The sequence below is a fragment of the Oncorhynchus gorbuscha genome, linkage group LG01 (genome assembly GCF_021184085.1).
Source record: "Oncorhynchus gorbuscha isolate QuinsamMale2020 ecotype Even-year linkage group LG01, OgorEven_v1.0, whole genome shotgun sequence".
Classification (NCBI taxonomy): Eukaryota; Metazoa; Chordata; class Actinopteri; order Salmoniformes; family Salmonidae; genus Oncorhynchus; species Oncorhynchus gorbuscha.
In genome coordinates this window covers 111,856,144-111,878,140 of record NC_060173.1, presented here as the reverse complement: position 1 = coordinate 111,878,140, position 21,997 = coordinate 111,856,144, and the positions used below count along the sequence as shown (strand labels likewise).

The window sequence follows — 21,997 nt, the reverse complement described above, 5'->3', positions numbered from 1 at the left end:
TATCCGGTCGGAGACCGGAAGAAATGGGCTGTCTCTTGTTCGTTTGACCAAGAAACAAATCCTAGGCAAATGACAAGACTGTTGACATCGTGTGGAAGCTGTAGGTACTGCAACCTCAGCCATATTTAATGTCTTTCGCCCATAACAATGGGTTGAAGCGGCGGCTGGATATATTTTTCCACTTTCAGTGATCAGATTTTCCTGCACTTTCCAATGAAACGCACGTTATGTTAAAGCCACAGCCGTGATTTAACCAGTTTTATAAACGTCTGAGTGTTTTCTATCCACACATACTAATCATATGCATACACTATATTCCTGGCATGAGTAGCAGGGCGCTGAAATGTTGCGAGATTTTTAACAGAATGTTCGAAAAAGTAGGGGGTAAGCTTAACAGGTTAACACATTCTTATTTTCAATGACGGCGTAGGAACGGTGGGTTAACTGCCTTGTTCAGGGGCAGAACAGATTTTTACCTTGTCAGCTCGGGGATTCAATCTTGCAACCTTACAGTGAACTAGTCCAAAGCTCTAACCACCTGATTACATTGCACTCCACGAGGAGCCTGCCGGTTACGCGAATGCAGTAAGCCAAGATAAGTTGCTAGCTAGCATTAAACTTACCTTATAAAAACAACCAATCATTATCACTAGTTAACTACACATGGTTGATGATATTACTAGTTTTCTAGCGTGTCCTGTGTTGCATATAATCGATGCGGTGCGTATCGTTGCTCCAATGTGTCCCTAACCATAAACATCAATGCCTTTCTTAAAATCAATACACAGAAGTATATATTTTTAAACCTGCATATTTAGCTAAAAGAAATCCAGGTTAGCAGGCAATATTAACCAGGTGAAATTGTGTCACTTCTCTTGCGTTCATTGCACGCAGAGTCAGTGTATATGCAACAGTTTGGGCTGCCTAATTTGGCAGAATTTTAAATAATTATGACATAACACTTAAGGTTGTGCAATGTAACAGGAATATTTAGACTTATGGATGCCACCCGTTAGATAAAATACAGAACGGTTCCGTATCTCACTGAAAGAATAAACGTCTTGTTTTCAAGATGATAGGTCATTAATATGGTCAAATCCGGAAACTAAGACTCGTATTTGTGTGTTATTATGTTATAACTAAGTCTATGATTTGATAGAGCAGTTTGACTGAGCGGTGGTAGGCACCAGCAGGCTCGTAAGCATTCATTCAAACAGCACTTTCGTGCATTTTGCCAGCAGCTCTTCGCAATGCTTCAAGCATCGAGCTGTTTATGACTTCAAGCCTATCAACTCCCGAGATTAGGCTGGTGTAACCGATGTGAAATGGCTAGCTAGATAGCGGGGTGCACGCTAATAGCGTTTCAAACGTCACTCGCTCTGAGACTTTGAGTGGTTGTTCCCCTTGCTCTGCATGGGTAACGCTGCTTCGAGGGTGGCTGTTGTCAATGTGTTCCTGGTTCGAGCCCAGGTAGGAGCGAGAAGAGGGACGGAAGCTGTACTGTTACACTGGCAATACTAAAGTGCCTATAAGAACATCCAATAGTCAAAGGTTAATGAAATACAAATGGTATAGAGAGAAATAGTCCTGTAATTCCTATAACTACAGCCTAAAACTTACCTGGGAATATTGAAGACTCATGTTAAAAGGAATAACCATATGTTCTCATGTTCTGAGCAAGGAACTTAAACGTTAGCATTCTTACATGGCACTTTTACTTTCTTCTCCAACACTTTGTTTTTGCATTATTTAAACCAAATTGAACATGTTTCATTATTTATTTGAGGCCAAATTGATTTTATTTATGTACCATATTAAGTTAAAAGAAGTGTTCAGTATTGTTGTAATTGTCATTATTACAAATAAATAAAACATTTGACTTTTTTTTGGTCCTCCAATAAATCGGTGTTGAAAAATCATAATCGGTCGACCTCTACATACATATATATATATACACACAGTGCCTTGCGAAAGTATTCGGCCCCCTTGAACTTTGCGACCTTTTAGCGACATTTCAGGCTTCAAACAAAGATATAAAACAATCATGAAGTAGAACGACATTTATTGGATATTTCAAACTTTAACAAATCAAAAACTGAAATTGGGCGTGCAAAATTATTCAGCCACCTTAAGTTAAGTACGACCCTACCTCACACAGGAAGCGGCGCAGGTCCTAATCCAGGCACTTGTCATCTCCCGTCTGGATTACTGCAACTCGCTGTTGGCTGGGCTCCCTGCCTGTGCCATTAAAACCCTACAACTCATCCAGAACGCCGCAGCCCGTCTGGTGTTCAACCTTCCCAAGTTCTCACGTCACCCCGCTCTCTCCACTGGCTTCCAGTTGAAGCTCGCATCCGCTACAAGACCATGGTGCTTGCCTACGGAGCTGTGAGGGGAACGGCACCTCAGTACCTCCAGGCTCTGATCAGGCCCTACACCCAAACAAGGGCACTGCGTTCATCCACCTCTGGCCTGCTCACCTCCCTACCACTGAGGAAGTACAGTTCCCGCTCAGCCCAGTCAAAACTGTTCGCTGCTCTGGCCCCCCAATGGTGGAACAAACTCCCTCACGACGCCAGGACAGCGGAGTCAATCACCACCTTCCGGAGACACCTGAAACCCCACCTCTTTAAGGAATACCTAGGATAGGATAAGTAATCCTTCTCACCCCCCCCTTTAAGATTTAGATGCACTATTGTTAAGTGACTGTTCCACTGGATGCCATAAGGTGAATGCACCAATTTGTAAGTCGCTCTGCATAAGAGCGTCTGCTAAATGACTTAAAATGTAAATGTTAATACTTTGTAGCGCCACCTTTTGCTGCGATTACAGCTGTAAGTCGCTTGGGGTGTCTATCAGTTTTGCACATTGAGAGACTGAAATTTTTTCCCATTCCTCCTTGCAAAACAGCTCGAGCTCAGTGAGGTTGGATGGAGAGCATTTGTGAACAGCAGTTTTCAGTTCTTTCCACAGATTCGATTGGATTCAGGTCTGGACTTTGACTTGGCCATTCTAACACCTGGATATGTTTATTTTTGAACCATTCCATTGTAGATTTTGCTTTATGTTTTGGATCATTGTCTTGTTGGAAGACAAATCTCCGTTTGTTGTTGTTGTTTGTAAATATGTTTTATTCAACAGTAACCATCAAAACAGAACAGGGTTACACAAAGAAATATAAATCAAAATACAAATCCACATTAATATCCATTTAAATACAGACATGTAGCGAATACATTTTAGACATTTTGTTTTGTGTTTTAATTATTCTAAATTGTTTTCCAAATCAGATAAAAATAAATAAGGGAGTTTTTTCCCCCTTCGTACATTGATGTGTATGAACATTTTTCCTAATAAAATTAAGATATAAGACATACTGTTGTTCAATTGTGTGTTGTAAAATAAATGGTCAAACATTGACCTTATGGTTGTTGTTGCCAGAAATAGTTTTCCATCAGTCCAGAACACCTCATTATGTAAACAATTACAAAATAAGTGTTCCATAGATTCAGTTTCTAGTTCACAAAAACAGCATTCACTGGAAACAGGTATTAATTTAGAAATCAAGCTATTTGGTAGAATCTATGGATAAGGCGATCTCCTTTGCTTTATTGGTCACCATAAATGTGTGGAGTGAGCCAAGCACGGCACCAGTTTACAGAAAACGATGAAGCACAACTAAATAGGACAGAAGGAATAGACTTCCTGTAGAAAATATCCCTTAATAAACTATTGTTGAATTTCTTATCTAGTAAACCTACGCCATTCACCTGGATATCGCTTACAATAAAAGACGTTCAAAAATATGCACTATTCTGAAGTAAAGATTTTATCCCACTAGGTACAGCTTTCATAACAGCGGCAGGTAGCCTAGTGGTTAGAGCCGAAAGGTTGCAAGATCGAATCTACGAGCTGAGAAGATAAAAAAAAATTACTCACCCCGTACTGAAGCAATACTTTTTTCTTTAAGGTGAATGGGAAGGATTTACTTCAGACGCCCGACAAGGCCCTCATCTTCATCATTCGCAGGAGAAAGACACTGAGGTATCGGGGGACGAAGGTACGGGTGCCTTGTAAGGATCCGTCGCCAAGAGGGTAATCAACCTTTACGATCGGTCCTATTTGCCAACATACAATCAATTGATCATAAAATAGACAAACTTCGATCACGTATATCCTACCAACGGGACATTAAAAACGGTAATATCTTTTGTTGAAACCGAGTCATGGCTGATCGATGACATGAACAACGTAGACCTTGAGGGTTTTTCACTTTTCCGGCAGGATATAACGGCCTCTGGTAAGACAAAGGGGTGGCGGTCTAAACTCTCTAGACCACACTATTTACCAAGAGAGTTTATGTATTTTTCGTAGTTGTCGATATACCACCACAAACCGATGCTGGCACTAAGACAGCACTCAATGAGCTGTATACAGCCATAAGCAAACAGGAACATGATCAACCAGAGGAGCCACTCCTAGTGGCCGGGGACTTTAATGCAGGGGGAAAAAAAAATCTACTTTACCTCATTTCTACCAGCATGTTAAAATGTGCATCCAGAGAAAACCCCCCCACTAAAATTTAAAAAAATAAAAACTCTAGACCACCTTTACTCCACACACACAGAGACACGTAAAAAAGTGCTCCCTAATCCTCCATTTGGCAAATCTGACCATAATTCTATCCTCCTGATTCCTGCTTACTATTAAAAACTAAAGCAGGAAGCACAAGTGACTCAATAACAAAGTGGTCAGACGAAGCAGATGCTAAGCTACAGGACTGTTTTTCTAGCACAGACTGGAATATGTTCTGGGATTCTTCCAATGGCATTGAGGAGTACACCACATCAATCACTGGCTTCATCAATAAGTGCATCGATGATGTCGTCCCCACAGTGACCGTACGTACATACCCCAACCAGAAGCTATGGATTACAGGCAACATCCGTAGTGAGCTAAAAGGGTAAAGCTTCCGCTTTCAAGAAGAGGGACTCTACCCCGGAAGCTTATAAGGAATCCTGCTATGCCCTCCGACGAACCATCAAACAGGCAAAGTGTCAATACAGGACTAAGACAATCGTACTACACCGGCTCAGACGCTCGTCGGATGTGGCAGGGTTTGCAAACTATTACAGAATACAAAGGGAAGCACAGCCACGAGCTGCCCAGTGACACAAGCCTACCATATGAGCTACATTACTTCTATGCTCGCTTCGAGGCAAACACTGAAGCATCAGCTGTTCTGGACGACTGTGATAACGCTCTCCGTAGCCAATGTGAGTAAGACCTTTAAACAGGTCAACATTCACAAGGCCGCAGGGTCAGATGGATTACCAGGACGTTTACTCCAAGCATGCGCTGACCAACTGGCAAGTGTCTTCACTGACATTTTCAACCTGTCCCTGACTGAGTCTGTAATACCTACATGTTTCAAGCAGACCACCATAGTCCCTGTGCCCAAGAGCACTAAGATAACCTGCCTAAATGACTACCGACCCGTAGCACTCACATCTGTAGCCATGAAGTGCTTTGAAAGGCTCGTCATGGCTCACATCGACACCATCATCCCAGAAACCCTAGACCCACTTCAATTTGCATACAGCCCAGATCCACAGATGTACTCAATTGCACGCAAAACTGCCCTTTCCCACCTAGACAAAATGAACACCTGTGAGAATGCTATTCACCAACTACAGCTTAGCATTGAACACCATAGTGCCTTCAAAGATCAGCACTAAGCTAAGGACCCTGGGACTAAACACCTCCCTCTGCAACTGGATCCTGGACTTCTTGACGGGCCGCCCCAGGTGGTATGGGTAGGTAACAAATCCGCCACACTGATCCTCAACATGGGGGCCCCTCAGGGGTGCGTGCTCAGTCCTCTCCTGTGCTCCTTGTTCACTCATGACTGCATGGCCAGGCACAACACCATCATCAAGTTTGCTTATGACACAATAGTGGTAGGCCTGATCAAACAACAAGACAGCCTATAGGGAAGTGGTCAGCAACCTGGCCGTGTGGTGCCAGGACAACATTCTCTCCCTCTACGTGATCAAGACAAAGGAGATGATTGTGGACTACGGGAAAAAGAGGACCGAGCACGTCCGCATTCTCATCGAAGGGGCTGCAGTGGAGCAGGTTGAGAGCTTCAAGTTCCTTGGGTGTCCACATCAACAAACTATAGTTGTGAAAAGGGCACGACAAAGCCTATTCCCCCTCAGGAGACTGAAAAGTTTTGGCATTTTTATTACGTTGACTTTTGTTACTTATATTTTCTCTCTTTTTTTTTACTTAACACATTTTCTTAATTTGTTAAAGCATTGTTGGTTAAGGGCTTGTAAGTAAGTGTTTCACGTTTTGTATTCGGCGCATGTGACAAATACAATTTGATCTTGCTTCTTCCCAATACGATGAGCGACATCCACAGCCATACATCCTTTGGGGAAGTCCGGGGCCACACGGTTACAGATGTCATTTATTATGAGCTTCACATTCTCACCCTGGTCCTCGGGGACACCGTAAAGCTGGAGCCCCCACCTTCTCCGGTAATCGCTCTGCTTCACACAAGCGCTCTTGCATGTCGATGTCGACTATAGTCTTCTCCTGTGCAGTGTATTTATCAGAGGTTGCAGTGTTTGCACGTTTAAGGTCTTCGATACTCTCGTATGCATGATTCTGCTTTCAAGGTCAATGATTTTTTTTATGTGTTTTCGCGTATCTTTTTTTCCAGACCATCGTCTCTTTCGATCATCTTTGCAGTGACAGCTTTGATTATGTCGACCTGGAGCTCACTCGAAGACAATTCTTCGTGCTTTTTGGGTGCAGGACTATTGACTGGAGTTTCTGAATCAACCGAATGTCCAGATTCCTCCATTTCGTCACCTGAGGAGTCAGGTGGCGGGTTCTCTCCGGTGTATGAGTGGTCAGCTAGCAACTGTCTTCTCGCTTTGCTCTTTTCCACAGTCTTTTATCCATTTTGACTAGTTTCAGATCAAATAAGCGGTCTACTGACCATTCTCGTGTTAACTATAAACAGAAGTGTTACTTAAATGTAAGTTTGAGGGGGATAAAAGTTACGTTTACATGGTGCAATCTTCCTGGAACTCCTTTTTTGGTTGCTTTTCTGTTAGCTGCTTTGTGGTGCTCCTCCCTCTCCCACTGCTCCCTGCGAGTTACCTAGCAACGAGTCTCCGCTCTAGTTTGCTCGTGGCTGACTGACTAGAGACAGCCATATAGTTGAGATACGAAAGCTACTTTCTAACTGACTATTTCCGCAAAAATAATAATTCCGATCAAGACACTTCCTATTTTATGACTGTTAAATTGGTGTCCAGAATTTAATTCCACTAAATTATGCAAATTAACCGTTAAGTATGATCGGTCAAATGTATTTTCGGTGGTTAACCGTTGACAGTCAAGGCTAGGGACGTTATACCACATCGATCCATTTCATGTCAGGGAGGGCAGCATTACATGTTATTTATTTTTACATCAAATATAAAGTGAGCACACGCCGTAGAACCAAGCATTTGAAATGCTATACGGTTCGGCTACAGTTTTCAGAGACTGCATAACATCAGTATGTGTATTCACCTAGACTTGGCCTGCTTGCCCCACTTTTAGACACGCACACAACACTAGCCTCCATCTGGCAGTACGACTGGAGCCAACAGCTAGCTGACCCTCTCACCACTGGCCTCAGGTAAACCCTTAACCAGTAATTGAAAAAAAGCACCCAATTCTCATACTTGAGTAAAAGTAACGATACCTTAATAGAAAATAACTTGTGTAAAAGTGAAAGACACCCATTAAAACAGTACTTGAGTAAAAGTCTAAAAGTATTTGGGTTTTAATATACTTAAGTATCAAAAGTAAATGTAATTGCAAAAATATATTAAAGAATTAAAAGCATAAAATTAATATATGCTTATATTAATTAAACCAGACAGAAGTTGTATTTATTTATGGATAGCCAGGGGCACGCTCCAACACTCAGACATCATTTAATAATGAAGCATGTGTGTTTAGTTAGTCCACCAGATCAGAGGCAGTAGGGATGATCAGGCATGTTCTCTTACTAAATATGTGAATTGGACCGTTGTCCTGTCCTGCTAAGCATTCAAAATATAACAAGACTTTTGGGTGTCAGGGAAAATCTACAGAGTAAAATGTACATTATTTTCTTTAGGAATATAGTGAAGCAAAAGCAGGCAAAAATATAAATAGTTAAGTACAGATACCCTAAAAAACAGCTTAAGTAGTACTTTAAAGTATTTTTACTTAAGCACTGCCACTAACACACTACATGCTCTAAGAGCCACTTAAGCCCTATCACATGTAGACCTGGAGTACTCTGCCCACTCCAGATTCATTTCAAACCTATAGTTCACAGCAACCAAGGGCCAGGAAATTATGAAATCTCTCACGAACAAGTCAACACGGGATCCTCATGAATGCTTAATTGTTTTTTAATAGTATTACTGTCTTCGCATGACATGCAGTACATTGTAGGACATATAGGATAATGAAGTAATGCATGCCTGTGTTCTGCTCACCATCACTAGTACCAATCCATGCCATAGGCCTAATGCTCAGGCACAATTAATGAGAGCCTTGTCCCATTAACCATATGAATGATTTATTGACCCACATACAGTTGCCTACAATTGTTACACATATCACCACTGGCAGCAACACTTGAACTGACACCACAACTGTCACACAAATAGAGAGGGGGGGGGGGGATGTAGAAAGAGAGAACAATGCTTTGCCACAATTTGTGGATGGACTATTCAGCCAAAATAATTTTTTCACAGCATGTTGAAATAATTACGAGGTTCGGTCAACTTACCTTCAAATATGATCCATAATACCTGGTAACGAAGGGACTGTCACACTGGCTGAGGACTGTAATTTCCTGTTGGATGTCTTCGATGTCATCCTCCGCCTCCTCGAGGTCAATTATCTTAATGGCCACTACTTTCTGAGTCCTATTGTCAACGCCTTTGAACACTTCTCCAAAAGAGCCTTTCCCTATCCTCTCCAGCTTGGTGAACAGCTCCTCCGGATCGGCTTTAAAGTTCTGAGGGAAGGAGAGAAACAGGGCTGTGGTAAGGACAGCAGAGCAACATTCAAATCACAGGTAAAGAAGGACCATGCGATCAAGAGATTAAGCATAGGTTTTCATTCTATGATTGTAGCCTGTCTGGTTTTAATAATAGTCCAATAAAAAGCATGAGCTGGCACATCCACCCCCCCAAAAAAAAAATATTAAAAGTTAGTAGAGGTACTGACTAACGGTACGCTATAAAAGAGAGTTGGACCCTTTATATACAAGCTCACAGTTTTATTGGGTAAACCACCAATGTTGCAGCATCACTGTGTCCCTTCTTCAGGGTGATGTCATGAATGCTTGACCTGGGTTATGTAGACAAACAGCGCAATTTGTGCAACCAATGACAATAGTGAGGGTTGTGTTTATAGTTATTAGGGTGGTGAGAAATTTTCAAAAATGAAACTGTTAACAGGCTAGGCGTACAGAGGCTGATTTCCACAGACCTGGTACTGCGTGTTCCCTCAGTGAGCGATTGAACAGTCAGCAATACCTTGTGACAGAATTTCAGAACATGGTTGCTGATGTTATCTGGGCCAGTGGCTTTGTTGACTGATATTTGTTTTATATATTCTATGAACATCTGCTTCCTGTATAACTAAATGAACTGCCCCTTGTGCTAGAGATAATGTTCACACAACAGCTCACCTTCTTCAGTATAAAATCCAGACAACCATATCTACAATTTAAAAAATGTATTTAAAAAAAAAAAAAAAGTTCAGACTAGAGCTGTCAAAAAACAACAACAAATATCTTGGTCGACCGAAAGTCATCTGTACTTTCGACTAGTATATTGGTAGAATTTTTTTTTGGGGGGGTGTATTTGTCCATATATAGACACACCCCATGTGTTTTAATAAAATCAACTATAGGAAGTGTTTGTCTGATACTTTAAAAAAACATTACGGTTTGATGAAATATGCCTCAAGAGATCTAGATCACCAGATAAAATCTTAACCTGAACCAAATCTTAACCTGAACCAAATTCTCTCCTCCCACTCCTGCTGACTTTCATAGTAAATGTAAATAGATTCTGCCATTACTCTCCTGAAGTTTCCGATAATAACCTACACGGAGTCAGCAATCACTCATGTCGAATGCCAATTTATCTTACAATTTTTAATGATATGGGTGCCAGTTTTGGTTCTCATATGCACATTTTCGTGAAACCGTTTCATTTAAATGTATAATAACGTCTTCGTATCTTAAAATCATTGTCATCTGGTTCATCAAAATTATATCCAATTCTATATGAAAACGACAACCTAAAAAGTAACTTTATTGCCAACTACGTAAAAAAAAAAAAGCCTACATAAAGCAACAAAAACCAACAAGAAAACATTGTAGCCTGGTGACCCATGAGGCAGCGTACAACTGGGCCAGCGTCATCTGGGTTAGGGGAGGGTTTGGCCGGCAGGGATGTCCTTGTCCCATCGCACTCTAGTGACTTCTGTTGTAGGCCGGGCGCATGCACGCTAATATGGTCGCCAGTTGTGGGTTTCCTCGGACATTGGTGCGGCTGGGTTAAGCGAGCAGCGAGTCAAGAAGCAGTGCGGCTTGGCAGGGTCGTGTTCCGAAGGACACATGGCTCTCGACTTTCGCCTCTCGAGTCCGTACGGGAGATGCAGTGATGGGACAAGACAAACTACCAATTGGATATCATGAAACTGGGGACTTTATATCCTTATTCTAAAATGGATTAAACTATTTTTCTCATCAATCTACACACAATGCCCCATAATGACAAAGTGAAAACAGGTTGTTTAGAAATCTTTGCATATCTACTAAAAATAAAAAACAGAAATATATTATTTACATAAGTATTCAGACCCTTTGCTATGAGACTCAAAATTGAGTTCAGGCGCATCCTGTTTCCATTGACCATCCTTGAGATATTTCTACAACTTGATTAGAGTCCACCTGTGGTAAATTCAATTGATTGGACATTATTTGGAAAGGCACACAACTGTCGATATAAGCTCCCACAGTTGACTGTGCATGTCAGAGCAAAAACTAAGCCATGAGTTCGAAGGAATTGTCTGTAGAGCTCCGAGACAGGATTGTGTCGCGGCACAGATCTGGGGAAGGGTACCAAAAATGTTCTGCAGCATTGAAGGTCCCCAAGAACAGTGGCCTCCATTCTTAAGTGGAAGAAGTTTGAAGCCAACAAGCTCTTCCAACAAGCTCTTCCTAGAGCTGGCCGCCTGGCCAAAGTGAGCAATCGGCGGAGAAGGGCCTTGGTCAGGAAGATGACAAAGAACCCGGTGGTCACTGACAGAGCTCCAGAGTTCCTCTGTGGAGAAACTTCCAGAAGGACAACCATTTCTGCAGGACTCAAATCAATCAGGGCTTTATGGTAGTGGCCAGACGCAAGCCACTCCTCAGTAAAAAGGCACATGACAGCCCATTTGGAGTTTGCCAAAAGGCACCTAAAGACTCTCAGACCATGAGAACCAAGATTATCTGGTCTGATAAAACCAAGATTGAACTCTTTGGCCTGATTGTCAAGCGTCACGTCTGGAGGAAACCTGGCACCATTCCTACGGTGAAGCATGGTGGTGGCAGCATTGTGCTCTGGGGATGTTTTTCAGCTGCAGGGAGACTAGTCAGGATCGAGGGAAAGATGAACAGAGCAAAGTACAGAGAGATCCTTGATGAAAACCTGCTCCAGAGTGCTCAGGACCTCAGATTGGGGCAAACGTTCACCTTCCAACAGGACAATGCAGGAGTGGCTTCTGGACAAGTTTCCAAATGTCCTTGAGTGGCCCAGCCAGAGCCTAGACTTGAACCGGATCTAATATCTCGAGAGACCTGAAAATAGCTGTGCAGCCACGCTCCCCATTTTTCAGCAGTGGTGGCAGGCTGGGGGGTGATACCCACTATCTAGGGAAAGGGGGATGACCTAGTCAGTTGTACAACTGAATGCATTCATGAGTCTTCCACATGTGTTTAGGGAGCGATGAGCCTCAGGGTGCAGAATGACTGCAGATCAAACTCATGCTTTTTATAGGGATGCTTTAGCAGTGGTGATAAACCTGACTGTGGAGGTTCCCAGCATGTGGAGCCTGTAGTCATAGTGCCCAGTGTTGTTTTCCCCACCAATCTGACAGAGCTTGAGCAGATCTGCAGAGAAGAATGGGAGAAACTCCCCAAATACAGGTGTGTCAAGCTGTATCATACCCAAGAAAACTAGAGGCTGTAACTGCTGCCAAAGGTGCTTCAACAAAGTACTGAGTAAAGGTTTTGAATACCTATGTAAATGTGATATTTCCCATTTTTTAAAAATGTATAAACAAAAACAGTTTTGGCTATATCATTGTTTGTAGATTGAGGGGGAATAAAAATAAAAAAATCCATTTCAGAATAAGGCTGTAATGTAAAAAAAAAATGACAAAAAAGTCAAGGGGTCTGAAAATGCACTGTAAAACGTACCAGCACCCAAAATGAGTACCGGAACCCATTTCAGCCCAAGTAAACCACTGATAAGAAGTTATCAGGTAGGCCTATTTTATGACATTTCCACTGGATCAGAGCATGACATTTTTCACTTTCACGCTGAGTGGTTATCAGAAGTAAGTGAGCTGGAAAGATTTTTCAAAAACATTGAGTAACTATTGTAAATTCTCAATGGATGAAGGGTTACATACTCTGCAACATGGTAAGACTATTAAGGCTCTGTTCAGTTATTAATGCTTCCCTGGGCCAATCACAGAACGCTATAATACAAAGGATTCTGGTGTAGGGGGGGACCAATAAGATCATCATTATACCCCTGAGAAACTCAAGCGGCTTGAGGAATTCATTCTAAACACCCGTAACAACCAATAGGTGAACAGCATCACTAATCCGATGGCTTTAGTTCGGCCTTATTGACAAACAAAGCAGTCTTTCACACTTTCTGCCCCGCAATAGTGACTCTATGGTCACTTACCTTTATCCATTTGTCAAATAGGCCTATGTTTCTTTAAGTTAGGCAATCAGTGTTTCCCTTAGGATGTTTTTCCAGCAGTGGAGGCGGGCTGGATAGGGAAAGGGGATACCTAGTCAGTTGTACAACAATGCATTCAACTGAATTGTGTCTTCCACATTTAACCCAACCATCAATAAAATAAGTGCGGGGGGGGTTGCCTTAATATACATCCCCGTCATTGGCGCCGGGGGAACAGTGGGTTAACTGCCTTGCTTAGGGGCAGAACATATTTTTACCTTGTCAGCTCAAGGGTTTGATCAAGCAACCTTTCGGTTACTGGCCCAACGCTCCTACCAGTCAGGCTACCTGCCGCCCCTACTGGGACAATCTACTGGGATTTTGTACTTTGGCCAGTAAAGTGGGAAGTTGTGAAGCAGCTCAACCTGACAAGAAAATCCCGATATGATAAAGTGAGAAAATCTCTTGGAGTAAATAAATAAATCTAAACATCAATACAGACAGTAAAATAATAGAACCAAGGCCTCCTCCATAAAGATGGTGAATAGCTTGGAGCAGGAACACAACACCCCCTCCCCCCAGACAGGCCCTCTCCCCCCCCCCCCTGTGGTCTACAAAGGAGGGGATGGTAGTCTTCACGCTTGACATTACAATTCACTTCCTGCACTGCAACGATTAACTTGCCTGAAGCACTTTTTTCACAAATTATGGAACGGTCTATTATGCTGCATAACAGAAATAGTGTGAAGGAACATTTTCTACTGAAAACACTTTGTTTTATAGGTTAACGATGTCCAATTCATTTCACTACAGGCATAAAGATTTCATATCCCTATACTCTTATAAAAAAAATGCTTGGGGAAAAAAAAAAAAAATGCAATTTGATACCCATTATGGGGCATTCTGGAAAGAGAGAGGAACTTGATTTGCTTGCACTAGTATTACAGTTTAATTTACCATAAAAACAATGCTGAACAGCTAGCCTATTGTTGTCATAACCCCTGGAGAATGTTGTAAATCTGCTCCATTAAAAAGAGGCAAAGAGACTACTAATATCTTGACATGAGTTGAAAGGGGGGTGAAGAATAAAGCCTGTCACAACCGCAGAGCAGTCATCCAGGTGAAAAATCATCCTATTGAGACTGACCTCAATGGGAAAAACACTGGGCACTGTGACTACAGGCTCCACATGCTGGGTGGGAGCCTCCACAGTCAGGTTTATCACCACTGCTAAAACATCCCTATAAAAAGCATGAGTTTGCTCCTCTCCCAGCTGCACAACCAGATAGCGTGGTCCAATGCAGTCAGTCTGCACCCTGAGGCTCACCCCCCCCCCCGCCCCATATACACACACACTCCACTTCTCCCTCTGGGTCAGCTCTACCCAGGCCAAGCCTGAATGAACCATGTTGCCACCATTCAGGATAGGACAGTACAGTGGTGAAACATGGCTCTATTCATGTAGCTCAAGGCTATCTCGCAGTGGTGCCCCATGAGAATGACAGTCATATGTCCATTGTCAGAATGGGGAATGACCTAGAGACCTAGTTTTCTTACAAGATAAGTCATGTCCCGGCAGCTTTCTTGTTGACTGCCTGCACTGAAAAATGTCAAGAATGTTTAAGAGGAAATATTACTTTCCACTGCCTCAACTGGCAGGCACCTCAGTAACATGTTGCTGTTTTGCTTTTATGTTTCCTTGTTGAATAAAATGTTTTTATTTTATTATTTTTTCCACCTTTATTTAACCAGGTAGGCAAGTTGAGAACAAGTTCTCATTTACAATTGCGACCTGGCCAAGATAAAGCAAAGCAGTTCGACACATACAACTACACAGAATTACACATGGAGTAAAACAAACATACAGTCAATAATACAGTATAAACAAGTCTATATACGATGTGAGCAAATGAGGTGAGAAGGGAGGTAAAGGCAAAAAAAGGCCATGGTGGCAAAGTAAATACAATATAGCAAGTAAAACACTGGAATGGTTGATTTGCAGTGGAAGAATGTGCAAAGTAGAAATAAAAATAATGGGGTGCAAAGAAGCTACATAAATAAATAAAATAAATACAGTAAGGAAAGAGGTAGTTTAGTGGTTGAGCCATTGAGTCGTGCTTAAAATGTATTGCCTTTGAGTAAACACAAACAATTAATGTGCATTAGTGTAACACTACAGGGAAAGCATTTCAGTTGTAGCTTAGGATTTAGCTTAAATGGCAAACACTTATTGTTTTAGCAACATGCAAAATAGTTTATATATTGGAAACCAGATGCTTAACTTTGCCATCCAGTCTACAGGACTGTCAGAGACAGACTGCACCACAATCTGGCCACATCTCTGCTAAACATAAATATGTCTCAATAGATTAGCCTTATCAGTGGGCCTTTTCTGGTGCAAAGAATCCAATACCTTGTGTCTTTCTAGCTAAGTGGCTAGTTAACGTTACCTAATATACTAACGCAGCTAGTGAGGATGTGATCATCAATAAAGTCGAGTTACTGATCACGTAATCGAGTCAGTATCGTTAGGCTTAGCTGGCTAACAAGTTTGCTAAAGTACTGCAAAGAAATTGCGGGAGACCGACTACTTGATGAACTAAGACAACAAATCTTACCTGCATCCCTGGAATGCCACTCTGATCCGGGGAACGAGCCATGTCGTCCTAAAATAAACAATCCGCTAAATTCGTAGTCAGTTGACGCCACTTTGTTTGCTAGCTAAATGAGTTACTGTAGCTAGCCCAAATCGGAGGAGAGTGCAAAGCGGTTTATGTCCAGCTAATGATACCTTGCGTTATTGGAATTATAATGCCTGATTTACACAAAGTCCCCAACTATCACGAAATCAGCTCAAAAACATTGCTTGTTTTTTTTTTTTTTTTTTTTTAGCTGCAATGTCTTGGAAGTTGTGCCTCTTCCGCAGATAGCAAACTAGCTAACGTTAGCGAGCTAAATCTTCTACATAAGAACAAACTAGGCTCTGCACAAGTCTCACCAAACCTTAAATGTTTTCGAAAATATCCGATGAACAATGAGAATAATATAATAAATTGAGGATAGTTGTCTCATTTGTTGCCCCGTCCTCATCACTTTTCTCTATTGCCCTCCGCCATTTTTATAGCTGTCATTCTGACATTAGGGAAACACTTCAGGAAAACTACAGCCGTGCGCAGTGAACCGGAATATTCCTCCATGGAAGTGTTTAATCAATCAAGACCCACGCCATTGGCCGCACGATAGCCAATGGGCTCTCAGCAACGCTTCCACCGCTGCGTCCGCGGAGAATACATACCGCGTCCGAGGAGAATGCATAACGCGTCCGAGGAGACTTCATACCGCGTCCGAGGAGAATGCATAACGCGTCCAAAGCGGCAAAGTAGCTTGCTTGATACTGTCCGGAGTCACTGTAGAAATTCAGACAGCTCCGATTGACTGACAAATATTGACGTATATACAATGCTATATGTAAACTGCGTCAACTAGCTAACGAATGAGATAGGATTATTAGTTTCAGGTTTTAAAATACACAAACTACAGTTATGCTGGTAATGGATTGCATCTCTCTCTCACTCCCAACCTTCAGTCTGTATAGTTGCATTGTGTCCTGTTACCATGATGTCCCAGAAGGCAAGGAGTTGACAACAATGATGTAGTGTGTTTAATAAAACTTTAATATGTCTATCTATGTTTAATAAAGCTGAATTGTTGATTGATATCAGTTGATATGACTTGAGTTGTCTCTTATTACTAAACTTCCTGGTATGGGTTTTGAAATATATGAATACCTTAATTATCTGCCAATCAGCTGGCCCTGTGTCTTCCCCTCAGAAATAGACTTGTTGTGAGAAGAACCATATTGGAGAGAGAGAGGTAGGTTAAGTCTCAGTGACTGATGAAAAAAGTTCAAATATATATATATTTGTCTAGGATTTATGACACGTCATTACAATGGACTTGTATGTATTGTAAAACATTACAATAGCTTTTGGTTGACAGACAAGTCTGAGAGCGCTCGCTATACATCACTTCAGCAGTCTGAGTTAATTCACCTCAGAGTGAGTGCTCTCGATAGGCCTACTGCAGGGGACTTAGCGATTTGGTGGCCCGTGTAAAACAAAGACTGTTGAGGGGTGCCACTAACCCCAACTTGGTAATTGAAGAAAAATATGATTGTGGAGGAGGTAGAGGTGGTTTATAAGGTAAAAGATAAGGGGGAGGTAAAGGTAGAGGAGTGAAATGATATGCTGTATTTGTTATATTCTTCCAGAATGGAATTCTTGACAAGTATCTTTTGATATGAATTAAGAGAGAGCAATATCAAAAGATGTCGTGGGGCAGAGGTGGAGGTGGTTGAGGCTGAGGAGTGAACATTTACATTACATTTAAGTCATTTAGCAGACGCTCTTATCCAGAGTGACTTACAAATTGGACGACACAAGGTCAGAGGAAAGTCGACACGGCAGCCACATGACACCAGGGCAAACAGCTGTAAACTCTCAATGTAACATGTTATACCAATTCTGTTTTATTGTTCCATTAAGGTCCTCATGATTGAAGGAGGTGGGGGCCATAAAGGAAGTCTTCTGTGCTGTTTCCACGTCCTGCAGATAAAATAAGATTAGGATGGCATTTATGTGTTTGACCTATACTCCCATCAATATGGTTTAGAACCAAACAGTCAACTAGCTTCTCTAATCCCATCAATATGGTTGAGAACCAAACAGTCAACTAGCTTCTCTAATCCCATCAATATGGTTTAGAACCAAACAGTCAACTAGCTTCTTTAATACCATCAATATGGTTTAGAACCAAACAGTCAACTAGCTTCTCTAATCCCATCAATATGGTTTAGAACCAAACAGTCAACTAGCTTCTCTAATCCCATCAATATGGTTTAGAACCAAACAGTCAACTAGCTTCTTTAATACCATCAATATGGTTTAGAACCAAACAGTCAACTAGCTTCTCTAATCCCATCAATATGGTTTAGAACCAAACAGTCAACTAGCTTCTCTAATCCCATCAATATGGTTTAGAACCAAACAGTCAACTAGTTTCTCTAATCCCATCAATATGGTTTAGAACCAAACAGTCAACTAGCTTCTTTAATACCATCAATATGGTTTAGAACCAAACAGTCAACTAGCTTCTCTAATCCCATCAATATGGTTTAGAACCAAACAGTCAACTAGCTTCTCTAATCCCATCAATATGGTTTAGAACCAAACAGTCAACTATCTTCTCTAATCCCATCAATATGGTTTAGAACCAAACATTCCATATCTAGGGCGGTTGTACAATTATTGGACAATAAACAAACAAAGTTGATTAGGAAATCCCAAGGTAGAAGTGAAGAGAAATGAGTGAATTTTATTGAAAAGAAAAGCATTAGAGAACATTTCTGTTTACAGCAGAAAAGTGACTTTCTGTTAAATAAAAATTAAAAACCCATTGTTTCCCAAATATAAAACGATTTCTTTAAATATTTGACTAAACACTCAAATGGTAGGTCTGTCAATAAACACTAGAATTGCTTTGAAAAGAAGGATGAACATAATCTTTACAATGTATTATTGAACCCAACACAGCAAGACACTGTACCTTGCAAATTACAAATATTGCACTCCTTTTTTATATACATGAATAAACAGCTTGGAATATACTTATACGCAATGGATTTAAATATACAATAAAATAAAATAAAATCCCATTCTAAGACATTTAAATGATTAAGGTTGAATGCTAACTTTTTCATAGGAGGCTATTTTCCCAATAAATTGCAGCTTTGTAGAAATATAACACGTTTTTGTGTACATGTACAGAGAGATGAATGCCAATGTATGCAGCATATATTTAAGCAATAAGGCACCTCAGGGGACTAGTTTATGGCCAATATTCCCTCGGCTAAGGGCTGTTCTTATGTACGACGCAACACGGAGTGCCTGGATACAGCCATTAGCCGTGCTATATTGGCCATATACCACGAACCCCTGAGGTGCCTTATTGATATTATAAACTTGTTACTAACGTATATATATATTTATTTAAATAGCCGTGGTAAAATGGTCTGATATACCACAGCTTTCAGCCAATCAGCATTCAGGGCTCAAACCACCTAGTTTATAATGTTCGTCAAGACATCAATACAAAGAAAATTACTTGAAGAGTTCAGAGCAGAAGACAAATGATCGAAACAAACAGAGATCAAAATGAGACGACAGAAAGCTGATGAGGGCTAGTGACATCACATGCACATTTCTGTCGCTTTAAGGATCCCTATGGGGACGGCTCCACAGGAAACACTACCAGTGATGTCATATACAGTAGCAAGAAAATGTATGTGAACCCTTTTGAATTACCTGGATTTCTGCATAAATTTGACATAAAATTTGATCTGATTTTCATGTAAGTCACAACAATAGACACAGTGTGCTTAAACTAATAACACACAAATTATTGTATTTTTCTTGTCTATATTGAATACATAATTTAAACATTCACAGTGTAAGTTGTAAAAAGTATGTGAACCCCCCTAGGCTAATGACTTCTCCAAAAGCTAATTGAAGTCAGGACTCAGCTAACCTGGAGTCCAATCAATGAGACTAGATTGGAGATGTTGATTAGAGCTGCCTTGCCCTATAAAAACACTCACAAAATTGGAGTTTTCTATTCACAAGAAGCATTGCCTGATGTGTCCCATGCCTCAAACAAAAGAGATCGCAGAAGACCTAAGATTAAGATTTGTCAACTTGCATAAAGCTGGAAAGGGTTACAAAAGTATCTCTAAAGGCCTTGATGTTCATCAGTCCACGGTAAGACAAATTGTCTATAAAATGGAGAAAGTTCGGCACTGTTGCTCCTCTCTCTACGAGTGGCCGTCATACAAAGATGACTGCAAGAGCACAGAGCAGAATGCTCAACGTGTCATGCCTTGGTCATTGTATTTTGTGTTTTTGTTATATGTTTGGGTAGGCCAGGGTGTGACATGGGTTTATATGTTGTATTCGTATTGGGGTTTGTATTATTTGGGGATTGCGGCTAATTAGGGGTGTGTCTAGTTAGGCTTGGCTGCCTGAGGCGATTCTCAATCAGAGTCAGGTGATTCTCGTTGTCTCTGATTGAGAACCGTATTTAGAAAGCCTGACTTTCGTGTTGTAATTTGTGGGTGTTTGTTCCTGTCTCTGTGTTGTAGTCACCAGATAGGCTGTAATAGGTTTCACGTTCCGTTTGTTGTTTTTGTATTTATTCAGTTATTTCATGTACCGCGATATATTTCATTAAAGTCATGAGTAACCTACACGCTGCATTTCGGTCTGACTCAGAGTCAGAGTCCTGACCTTCTGGAGCGGCCCAGTCAGAGTCCTGACCTTCTGGAGCGGCCCAGTCAGAGTCCTGACCTTCTGGAGCGGCCCAGTCGGAGTCCTGACCTTCTGGAGCGGCCCAGTCGGAGTCCTGACCTTCTGGAGCGGCCCAGTCGGAGTCCTGACCTTCTGGAGCGGCCCAGTCGGAGTCCTGACCTTCTGGAGCGGCCCAGTCGGAGTCCTGACCTTCTGGAGCGGCCCAGTCGGAGTCCTGACCTTCTGGAGCGGCCCAGTCGGAGTCCTGACCTTCTGGAGCGGCCCAGTCGGAGTCCTGACCTTCTGGAGCGGCCCAGTCGGAGTCCTGACCTTCTGGAGCGGCCCAGTCGGAGTCCTGACCTTCTGGAGCGGCCCAGTCGGAGTCCTGACCTTCTGGAGCGGCCCAGTCAGAGTCCTGACCTTCTGGAGCGGCCCAGTCAGAGTCCTGACCTTCTGGAGCGGCCCAGTCAGTCCTGATGCTGTGACATGACCTCAAGAGAGCGGTTCACACCAGACATCCCAAGAATATTGCGGAACTGAAACAGTTTTATAAAGAGGAATGGTCCAAAATTCCTCCTGACCGTTGTGCAGGTCTGATCCACAACTACAGAAAACGTTTGTTTGAGGTTATTGCTGCCAAAGGAGGGTCAACCAGTTATTAAATCCAAGGGTTCACATACATTCTCCAACCTGCACTGTGAATGTTTACATGGTGTGTTCAATAAAGACATGACAAATTATAATTGTTTGTGTTATTAGTTTAAGGAGACTGTGTTTGTCTATTGTTGTGACTTAGATGATGATCAGATAAAATTGTATGATTCTAAAGGGTTCACATACTTTTTCCTCCCACTGTATACATCATGGAACCCCAACACTCCACAGACAGGAACCCCAACACTCCACAGACAGGAACCCCAACACTCCACAGACAGGAACCTCAACACTCCACAGACAGGAACCCCAGTCAGGATGGAGGCTACACCAATCCCCCCCCACCCCCATGCCTCAAGTCACCCCCCCCCCTTCTCTCTGTTCATGTGGCATTCTTTTAGTTCATCCATCCTCATGGATGAATGCCCCGGGTCCCATCCTCCACAGAGTGACTGTACTCTATACAACTGTGTAACACGGTCCTTTGTCCTGGTCCATTGGACAAGCCAGAGAAGGTGTGAGAGAAAATTAACAGAACATCAATATTGTCTCAGTTTAGCCAAAAGCAAACTTGATGATAAGGAGAACAGAAAAGCAGGAAATGGCCACTCATGGCCGCGCTGGCACAGAGCGTTTGAGGTCAGGAGTCAGCCAATCCGGTGGGTATCACACCACAGAGGAGGAGTTGGGCAGGCCCACGATGGTGGCACCGCTGGGGGTACCACTGATGACGTTGAAGATGTGCAGTGAGTCTGGAAGAACGTTCTTCATGCCATCCTCCACTGGAATGATCTGGAAGGGAGCGACGGAGGGTGTTCAAGATAATGTTAAAGGAACAAATGATTTTGTTCCGACAACTTAGTAAGAATGAATCACATGTAATAAAGTCCATGCCAAAGATGTTTTACCATCCAATCTGCTCATGTCAGCACAAAGGAAAAACAGAGGGGAAAGGGGGTTATC

General features: G+C 42.0%; 1 protein-coding gene and 1 pseudogene across 13 annotated transcripts in view; both read right to left on the bottom strand.

Moving 5' to 3' along the window:
* Positions 1-16,214, bottom strand: part of LOC124002666 — a 33,192-nt pseudogene extending 16,978 nt beyond the window's left edge.
* A 5,194-nt stretch (positions 16,215-21,408) lies between these two features.
* The window catches only part of LOC123996368 (dedicator of cytokinesis protein 9-like), a 189,373-nt gene continuing 188,784 nt past the window's right edge, over positions 21,409-21,997 (bottom strand). For 12 of the 13 annotated variants that reach the window (XM_046302578.1, XM_046307948.1, XM_046309542.1 and 9 more), the window contains one exon: positions 21,409-21,826. In XM_046302578.1, coding sequence (XP_046158534.1) covers positions 21,701-21,826 — 126 coding nt within the window. In that variant the 3' untranslated portion in view covers positions 21,409-21,700. Of the gene's footprint in view, positions 21,827-21,942; positions 21,951-21,997 lie in introns of all 13 variants that reach the window. The other variant, XM_046306476.1, reaches the window with a different exon arrangement.